At 44.1% G+C, this 9,909-nt stretch overlaps 1 protein-coding gene across 1 annotated transcript; it reads left to right on the top strand.

The window, feature by feature from the left end:
- The first annotated feature begins 266 nt into the window (after positions 1-266).
- Positions 267-9,204, top strand: EXD2 (exonuclease 3'-5' domain containing 2). Its single transcript, XM_074148511.1, has 8 exons — positions 267-605; positions 1,529-1,785; positions 2,835-2,961; positions 3,769-4,094; positions 6,398-6,504; positions 6,717-6,852; positions 7,621-7,977; positions 8,988-9,204. Exons 1-8 carry the CDS (start codon positions 267-269, stop codon positions 9,202-9,204), a joined length of 1,866 nt encoding a protein of 621 aa, XP_074004612.1.
- Positions 9,205-9,909: the final 705 nt, after the last annotated feature.

Here is a 9,909-nt window from a genome sequence, read left to right as displayed (position 1 = left end):
ACTCTCCTGTTACTGCCCAGTGCACCACTGCAGCAGTCCGTTCCTCGACCCCCAGCCTATCAAAGTGAGACTCAATCCTCCTGTCAGGATCGCGAGTTGTGGCTAGAACCTTGTTATGATACCAGTGGGTGTATTTAATACGTTTAAACACATTCAGTTGTCTTTAATTTCCACCTCTTTCCTTTTTCTTTGCAGGCCATGATAAAATCCTTCAGTGCCATTTTGAGTGGGTGAAGTGAAGGGGGAAAAAGGGGGGATTAAAAAAAATGCGCAAGCAAACAGCAGTGACGATTACTTTGGCGACCCTCCTGGGTGTTGCAGTGGGGGGCCTGGTTTTGTGGAAAGCAGCTCAGCGTCGGAAAGGAAAAGCACGCTGCAGTAGCCAGCGAGAGGAAGCAGTTATAAACTCGGGAGATGAGGAACTGATTAAGGCAGAGGATAAGGAGGTGCTTTCCTTATTCAGATCTCCCACCTTTTCCTGGGTAGAGAGGACCCTTGGTGCAGACATAGTGATAGTTTCAGAGCAGGAGGAGTGGGATCGTGTGGAACCTTTGCTGAAGAACGAGCTGGAGAAGTGGCCAGTGCTTGGAGTTGATTGTGAGTGGGTGAGTGATCGAGAAGCGCCTCTCTTTTAGATTGCAAATTGCAATGGGAAATCATCTGGGTAGGAGCGATTCCTTTGCTTGAATGGATACAACAGGACTGACTATTGAAACTGCCTATGTGATTATCTGTCACGACAGCAGTGAAGTAGCTGCTAATTTTGATTGTTCTCACATTTAAGTGTGCTAACTTAAGTTTTTAGTTTACTAGTTGTATTCGTTTACAGAACTCCTGTGATAAAATGACTATGCTAAACATACTGATACTTGTATGGCTAAATATAGCACTACATGTTTTGTATAATATGTCTTTAAATGTGATTTACTAGAAGTAGCTTGGGTTTATGCTATTTTAAATCCATCTACGTACTTAAGAAAAAATTTCTTAAGAATAATAAACCCAAAAGTAATACTGACATGTGGAGTGGATATAACTCACTGGGACTACCAGGAAGCAGAGTTCCTCTTCCACTTGCACATTTGCCTGTGTGAACTCTCAAAACAGGCTTTGAGTCATTTATAACACTTGGCTTCACCATTATTTTGGCTGGAAATTTATTCACTTCATGGTCATTAGTATAAGCCACAATTAAACAATGTGTTTGCCATAAACGTTTATGTAGTGGGTGGCTTTGTGCTGATGCAGATTAAGAAATGTGTCTGATGTCTTCCACCAGCTCAACTATGAGGGGGAAGGGTAAAAGGGGGAAAGTTTCTCTTGTAGGAGTGTGGCAAGAAGTAGCTGGGGGACAGTAATACTGTGAAACAGATCACATAATTTGCAGTAAGATTTTAGAGACGTGTAACAATACTGACTGTATAAACTGACAGGTATTTCCTGTCTTCAGTGGCCTCTGCAATTTGTTCCAGCTCCAGTATTAGTAATAACGCTGTAACCCAGACTCTTATTTTTGTCTATGTTGCAGGTATCTGTGCGGGGAAAAGCAAATCCTGTATCCCTCCTGCAGATGGCTTCTTCCAGCGGCCTATGCATTCTTGTTCGGTTGCCCAGGCTTGTTGCCAATGGACAGACTATCCCAAAGACCCTGGTGGACATCATGGCAGATAGTACTGTGTTGAAAGTTGGGGTAGGATGCTGGGAAGATGCTTGCAAGTTACTTCATGATTATGGTCTTCCAGTCAAAGGGAGTGTGGATCTCCGGTATTTAGCCATGAGACAGCGGTGAGTGTCTGAAGACAGAGGCAGCTCTGTTTAAGGCATCATTTGAGTTGGAAATATTTTAAAAGTAATTTGCATATGCTGAATGATACAAGGCAGGTAGATCTGGAGTTCTCAGGATGGTTTTAGAGCATGAGCGTTGACAGCTGCAGCCCAAGAACATGTCATGCTTCTGTTCTGTGGTCTTGGAAATGGAAATGAAATCTTCATGAAGATTTCATATGCTAATGTTAGTTTTCTCATGCGATACCCATATGAACTTTTCTGAGGATCGCGCTTCAGCTTGTAAGAAGTCCAGGCGTGGTGATGTAATGCAGTGAAAGTGATCACCATGTCTACAGATATTTGAATACTGTCTAGAAGTATGGGTAAATGTGCCAGGGGCATGTAAGTGGAACTGTTGAATTACAGGATTTCTTGAAAAGTTACTAAAATAGAGCATCTCTAATTTTCTCTTCTAGTAACAGTGCTTCTGTTAAAAGGTTACAATTGTGATGCCATTTTCTCATCCTTCATTCTTCCTAAAATACAAGTGTTTTACTTGAGAATATTCTTCACATACAGTATATGTATGCCTGGGTGTGGTGTTAGTTATCTGGGGCATGGATTTGTTGATCTGACAATGCCTTTTTATCAATGAGGATGGACTAATTGTTTCTGGTGGCCACGATTCATCTGAGTCATTGCTGGCTCTCATGCTCCTTATGAATCCCTACAGGCAGTCAGTCCATCCCTCTGTGATAGACCTCTTTAGTTCAGAAGTGGGTAGTTCAGAGCCAAACACTTAAGCCTTAAATGTTATCAACTCCCAGCCTTGCCTGTTTTGCATATTGCAGGCACTAGATAATTACTAAATCTAGAAAGGACATTTTAGCAGAGAGGAGGGAGAGGGCCTGTAAAGCTGTCAGGCAGCTGAGCACTGTTTGAGTGGGAGTCATGCATCATGTGCATTGTGTTCTGGCAGGTTCAGGGTGTGTGAGGCCATCCAAATTTGCATGGGTGTATAGTTTCATTTTTAATATGTTTGTTTCACTTTCTTTGTTAAACTAAAGGAAGGATCTACTTCACAACTGCCTTAGCCTTAAGTCTTTAGCTGAAAAAGTCCTGAACTGCCCGCTTGACAAATCTCCTCATGTGCGTTGCAGCAACTGGGAGGCAGAAGAACTGACACAAGATCAGGTGTGTCTTCCACTTCAGCTTGGTGTTTTGGGAGGAAAATCAACCTTCTTAGTAGAGAAGAGACATTACAGTAGGGAGATCTGAGCCTTCTTCGAGTTCTGCCCCAGAACCTTACGTATGACTGTGGTCTGAAGTTAATTTCAGGCTCTGTGCCTGCATTTCCCTCCTTTTCCATGAAGGTAATTTTCTGCTGTTCTCCTGGAATTCTTGGCCCTTGATTTCCTTTAGTACTGAAAGATCTATAAGGCCAGATCCCTTAAAGAAATGTTTGTGCACCCAAAATCTCACGTTTTTATTATTTTCTTTACTCCAATCTATAACAGTCAGTGCAATATTAAAAGAGAGACCCTGGAAACCTTGTTCACCATCTTTAGACCGTTGTGTTTTCCCCGCTTGCTCACTTTCTTTACTGTCATGCTGCAGGCATGTAGAAAATCAGTGACCGGTAGAGGGAGTGACAGGATAAATAACCACACTGAATAGGCAGTGGTATCAAAAGGGAGCTTTTTTTTCATTTAGGGAGGGCTTGGTGGGGTGGGAAGGTTTTTAAGGCCTGGCTGACCTGAATTTTTTTCAGCCCCTTGTGGTTCCTGAAGGCACCTATGAGTATTTCAAGTATGACTGACCCTAAAAACCTGGGGTGTGGTGATGTTATGAAAGTGTCACTCAACTGCCAGAACCCTGGGTGAACTTCAAAAGGAAGTAAATTCAACTTCTGGCTTTGCTGTACCTGGTGTTAAAGACTGATAATGTCGCATTTGAGTGTTTGCTGTTTGTCATTATCTTAATGCCTGTGCTTTTCTGCAGGTTCTCTATGCTGCTAGGGATGCCCAGGTCTCGGTGGCTCTGTTCCTCCATTTGCTGGGATTTGCCAGTCTCCCTGCTACATCCGAAGGTGAAAATTATATCGCTGCTTGGGAGAAAGCACTGGGTAAATGCAGGGGATTGGTGGATATCCCATTTAGAGGAAGAAGGAGTGGCAGCACAGGAGAGGAGAAGAGTGGAGAGGGACACTCCCCTCAGAAAACAAAAAATCGGAAATCTTCAGTGAATGGCCAGCCCTCTGGCAGTCAGCAAGTGAGAGATCCGCGGAGGCACAAGCGAAAGCCTCTGGGCGTGGGATATTCTGCACGGTAAGTCTATGAGCACGTTTTACTCCTTGGGCTGCAGATGGAAAACTTTGAATGATGCCTCATGCTCTACTCATTAAACAGTGAATAATATGAGGTAGGAAAGAAAACACAGGTCATGGGAGCTAGATCCTGCTTATGTTTTCCGTGTTTTCCTCTAGGTGGTATTGAAAGTGGGCGCAGCACTGCGATCATAAGGAGATTGAGGGGCTGTCTTTAGCTTTTGTCCTTATTACCTAGAGCATTATCTAGAGAGCTGAGTCCCAGCAGGAGGCGGTTGGCTGTCTGGGTGGCACTTACTGCCCACGCAGCTGTGCCCCGTCTCCCCCAGGGAAAAGGTGGTAAACTGCATGGAGCTTCTCCTGTCAGCAGGATCTGCCTCGTGGAGTGCTGTTTATTCTGTGGTCTCCCAGGTCACTGTGGCCACAGAGATGTCAGGGTGTTGAGCAGAGATGAAAGCTAAGGTTAGAAGGGGTGAGACACCTTAAGTGAGGTGCCAGGAGGGCACAGAAAGGGACAGTCTGCGGCAGCATCAAAGCAGGGCACTTCTGTGTTGGCCAGGGAGAGAGGGGAGGGGACGGTACTGCTTTGGGTTTGCAGGCTCAGCTGTTGCTGGACTTGGGGTCCCTGTCCCGCAGGTGATTTTTGTGGAGCACAACCTAAATTCTTACAGCCTTTTGCTAGTGAAAGTTCAGTTGTTTTTAAATTAAAACAAGTTGGAGAAGTCTCTTTCAGCTCAATGCAGTGGAATATGTGGAGAGCTCGTACGTGTCGTTTTGTTTGGATGCAATCTAATAAAATTAATCACATGAACGTAGGAAATAAAGTTGTCTGTAATTAGCATTTGGAAAGAAAACCAGTCATTTTTGTATTTATTTTCTCCTTTTCAAGTTTATTGGATTGGCAATAAAGGTGTTTTAATACAGTCAATAATATTGATTTTATTAGCAATCGTTAACAGTACTATATTGTACGCAGCAGGTCTCTTCAGATTTTTTTTTTTTTCCTGTTGGAGCTCGTATTGTAAAAAACAGAAGGACTGCACCTCACGGGAGGGTTAAAATTTAAACAAAATTGCATTCCAAGCTAAATTGAGATCTTTCTGTGATTGATTGGTTGGTTGTTTGTTGTTTTTAACTGTGCTTGACTTGAGATCTGTAGACTCGCTGTTTTTTACAGTATCTCCAGCAGTCTGGCTCTGGTCTGTAATAAGACTGGATGTGATTGTAAAAGTCCATTTCCACTCTTACTTTCTATAAGCCTGTTTATTTTTAATGTTTATTAATTTAGAGTCGGGAAGTACTCCAGTTGTCATGGTGATTGAGCTGAACTGCTGATGCTCAGTGGAAGGAGACCTCCTGTATCATTATTGTTTTGTTGTATTTTTTTCCTTCATGGGCCTCAGAAGTAATCCTTTTGTCAGATTACGTAGCCGGTCAATCAGCCTTTTCAGCTGGCAGAGCTCTGCTGAGTACTTATTTGTATCATCTTGCTGGAAAAAAAGGAAGCTTTTCCACAGTGTATTGTGACATGTCTGTATCCCTGGCCAGTTCCTCCCAGGTGCTCCCTGAGCTCAGCCTGCTCTGCTCTTCAGTTTTGTTTGGAGGAGGTTGGCAGAGTAAGGAAATGTTTTCTGCAGAACAGAGCCCTCCCACACACTACCACAAACCACCAGAGACCACTCCAGCAGGACTTTTCGCCACTGACTAAGGTTAGGTGCATGTGTTTCAGGAGCCTCAGCTCAGCTTTTTTGTTCCCATGGACTCAGGTGTTTGGGTTCCCCGTGCTCCAAGAGCTTTTTTATATATTTCTATTGGATTAATTGCTGTTCACAATAAGTTTTAGAAAAGTGGACTTAATAAAATATTAAAATACAGGCTTAAGCAGCTGATCCTTGAAATTGCCTTGCCTGTAATTGATACTCTCTTTTAGCTCACTCTTAGCTCATCGTCCTTCTTGACTTGAATTCTCTTTTGTTTTCTAATGTAATTTTTTTTCGAAAATGTCATCATTGATGGCATCTCTTGAAAACTGGGATTCAGAGTTTCTGATCACAGTTCTCTTGGCAGCAGGAGAGCAAAGACACCTTACAGTCAGTTGGTGAACCCCAGGTAAGTTTTCAGATGTTCTGCTTCCCTTAGCAGCAGCCTGCGCAGCGCTCAGCAGCCTTAAATGTGCATTTAGGGGCGCTCCTGTGATTTGGAGGAGGCTGCATGAATTGCAGCGTGGAACGCATAGCTATAGAGAGCTCTGAGGGTTTTTTGGCATGCTGTTACAGTTGCTGCAATGCTGCCCTTGTTTCATAGGAAATCTCCGCTCTATGACAACTGCTTCCTGCATGCACCAGATGGACAGCCCCTGTGCACTTGTGATCGCAAGAAGGCTCAGTGGTATCTGGACAAGGGAATTGGAGGTGAGCATACTAATTTTCGTACTGGTATTTGAAATACATCACTGTTTGTTTTTTTTCTTTGTTTCTTGGGTAACTGGGCATGAACTTCTTGTATCCTTATTGGAAATACCGTTGGGGATTTACTAAGATGATTCCTCTGTTTTAACATGGCTATTTTAGCTTTTAGCTTCAAATTTGTCTCAAATATTCTCTGTTTGTCCTTACCTTTTCAGAGCTAGTTAGCACAGAGCCATTTGTTGTGAAGCTGCGGTTTGAGCCTTCAGGACGTCCTGAGTCTCAAGTTGATTACTACCTGACAGTCAAAGAGAACCTCTGTGTTGTATGTGGGAAGCGAGAGTCTTATATCCGGTGAGTTGTTTAGTGGTGTAAGAGAAAAACGTATCTTTTAAAATGGGTCTGAGGTCTGCATCTAGTTTGGCATCCAGAAGTTTGGGTAGTGGCCTGACATGTCATTCTTGTTCACATCCTGGCTGGGCTATCACTATTTGAATGCTCTGTAGTTGTATGCGTCTGGGTGAATTTGACACTGAACAAAAAGCCTTCCCTCTTCTTACAGAGGCAGGAGGTATCTGTCCTTGGAGAGAGCGAAGCATATGGACCATGTATGTGCTGCAGTTTGAATGACAGGGGGCAGCAGTATGCCAACACACACAGTTCTGATGGCATCCCCTTGTGAAAATAGCTGTACTATTTCTTCCATTACTTAATCCTTATATTTTTGAAAGGTTTAGGTGAGTCTGAAGTCCATGAGGTCATGAAAGGTGAGATTTTTTGTCTTTGCAGCTGCTACTGTTTAGCTGAGTGGTATGTGTGTCATAGCGCATTGCTTTACTTATTTTATTTTTTTTTACAGTATAAATAACTTCTTTTTAATCAAAAGCAATGAATTTTTGGTAGGAGAAGAAAAGAGAAATGCAGAAAACCTGTAGAGAGAAGTACAAATAAAAAGAAGTTGCAGAACCTATTGCTGCACTGAGGATCCTGACCCTGATGATCTTTTTTTTTTTTTTCCTGGACTTTTAGTATTAGTTGATCCTTTGTGGGCCAGGAAGAGGAGGAATTGGGGAGTAATAGCCCCAGGCAAATGTAATGAGATGGCTGGTTTGTCTTCCCTAGGAAGAACATTGTTCCTCACGAATACCGAAGACACTTCCCCATCCAGATGAAGGACCACAACTCCCATGACGTGCTCCTCCTCTGCACATCCTGCCATGCCATCTCCAATTACTATGACAACCACCTCAAGCAGCAGCTGGCTGAGGAGTTTGGTGCCCCCATTGGCTCTGAGGAAGGTGTGCGTCTGCTGGAGGACCCTCTGCGCAGGCAAGTGCGCTCGGGGGCTCGAGCCCTGCTGAATGCAGACAGCCTGCCAGACCCCCGGAGGGCAGAACTTCTGCAAAGCATCAAGGACTTCTTTAACACAGAGGCAGTCACCCCAGAGATGCTCCAGGAAGCAGCTGGTCTGGAAACCAGGTATAACAAGCCCATCAGCAGATGTAACATTTTAGTCATTTGTGTTGGCACAGAAGTTCAACAAAAAGTTCTCTACATACAGAGCCTTGGGTAAATATTACTACAGCAAAATGAAAGAAAATCTGGTAGAATTTGCAGAGCTAGGGATCACGCATGCTGACTTACTTGTCTGAATTTGAGACTACTAGGAGTTGATCTGCACAGGAAAAATGAGCCTCCAGAAGCATAACTTCATCACTTGTCTAAGCCTCCAGAGTCTGGTTTTATACTACTTTGATGCATTTAACTAGAAAGCAAGGATAGGAAGAAGCTAATTGTATGTGCTGTAGCCTAAGGCTCTAAGCAGACAAGCGCACTCTGTGTTTCTTACTGTGGTTTTGTTTGCCGCCTTCTCCCCTCAACCCAGAAGTGGTTTGTGAACTGCAGCTCTTGTTTTTTCCCCTCTTTCCCTTTCTGTTCCAGCAATCTCCTCCTGTTCTTGTTCTCTATCTTCCCCTCCACTATTTTATACCTTCTCTCCTCTCTTTCTCAAAGCCTCCTCAAATATCTTTTCTTAACTAGTATCTGGTCTCTGCATGAAGTCAGTATTTTCTCCTTGTTATGCTCACTCTTGTTTGTAATGTGCCAATGTTATAACTCGGAACCTATCCAGGCGGGGAATTCAGTGGCAGGATCAGGGCTCTGGAGCGTCATACGGTTCTTGCCTTGAGAAATTTGCAGTCTGTCTCCTGAGGAGCTTGTAATGGACCTTGAGAGCATTGTTTAGTATTGCTGTAAAAGAAGAACACTTTCTCAGTTCAAAGAAACCAGCTTCCCAGTGTGACTGTGCTCCAGAAAGCAGTCTGGCATTGAAGTAGAGCTTAAAACTCTCCCTCCTGGTTAGCTTACCATGTGTCTGTAATCAGGCTCTGCAGCTGAAATCATCTTCAGTGTCTTGCTGTTCATTGTAGACGGGTCTAGAGTCTGACGGTGGGCTTGTGTGAAAATAAACTCTGCTTGTGTCCTGGCAGGATCTGCAATGAGAGCTACATGCCACATGGACTGAAGGTGGTGCAGTGTTTTGCTAAAGGAGGCCTGCGCTCCCTTATGCAGTTGGAGAGACGCTGGCGGCAGCATTTCTTGGACAGCATGCAGCCCAAGCACCTCCCAGAGCAATGGTCAGTGGACCATAACCACATGAAGCTGATCCGAAAGTATGGGGAGGATCTTCAGATTGAGCTTTCGTGAAACTAACTTCCTGGACTCTAGATAGCGTCTAATGGACATATGTAACTGAAGGTGGAAGGACTGTTTTTATTTCTATGTCTCCACTAACCTCTGGGCCTGGGTGTGCAACAGGCAGCAGTGGATCTGCCAGGTTTGGCATTTTATAGAGTTAAATCCATTGAATCCGACTTGAATTTTCAGGTGTGTCATGGTTTAACCCCACCAGCAGCTAGGACCACGCAGCTGCTCGCTCACTCCCCCCAGATGGGGGAGAGAATCAGAAGTGTAAAAGTGAGGAAAGAACCCCTTGTGGGTTGAGATAAAGATAGTTTAATGGGTGGAGCAAAAGCCACACGCGCAATCAAAGCAAAATAAGGAATTCGTTTGCTGCTTCCCATTGTCAGGCGGGTGTTCAGCCATCACCAGGAGAGCTGGGCTCCATCACGCGTAACAGTTACTTGGGAAGACAAACACCATCAATTTGAACATTCTCTGCTTCCTCCTTCTTCACCCAACTTTATATACTGACGTCATATGGCACGGAATAGCCCTGTGGACAGTGGGGGTCAGCTGTCCCAGCTGTCTCCTCCCGCCTTTTTGTACATTCCCAGCCTGCTCGTTGGCAGGGCTGTGAGAGGGGCTGAAAAGGCTTTGACTGCTTAGCAATAACTGAAAACATCAGTGTTTTACCAACACTATTTTCCTCTCAAATCCAAAACATAGCAC

Source organism: Numenius arquata, chromosome 6, assembly GCF_964106895.1.
Source record: "Numenius arquata chromosome 6, bNumArq3.hap1.1, whole genome shotgun sequence".
Classification (NCBI taxonomy): domain Eukaryota; kingdom Metazoa; phylum Chordata; class Aves; order Charadriiformes; family Scolopacidae; genus Numenius; species Numenius arquata.
Note: the sequence above shows the minus strand (reverse complement) of the source record. Positions and strands in the feature narration are given on the sequence as shown.

What these genes read in the sequence shown, in the direction of transcription:
- EXD2 (XM_074148511.1), top strand. Translation starts at nt 267, where the DNA reads ATGCGCAAGCAAACAGCAGTGACGATTACTTTGGCGACCCTCCTGGGT. An exon ending in TATTTAGCCATGAGACAGCG is followed by an intron (nt 1,786 to 2,834) that starts GTGAGTGTCTGA and finishes GTTAAACTAAAG; the next exon opens with GAAGGATCTACTTCACAACT. An exon ending in GCAGCTGGTCTGGAAACCAG is followed by an intron (nt 7,978 to 8,987) that starts GTATAACAAGCC and finishes GTGTCCTGGCAG; the next exon opens with GATCTGCAATGAGAGCTACA.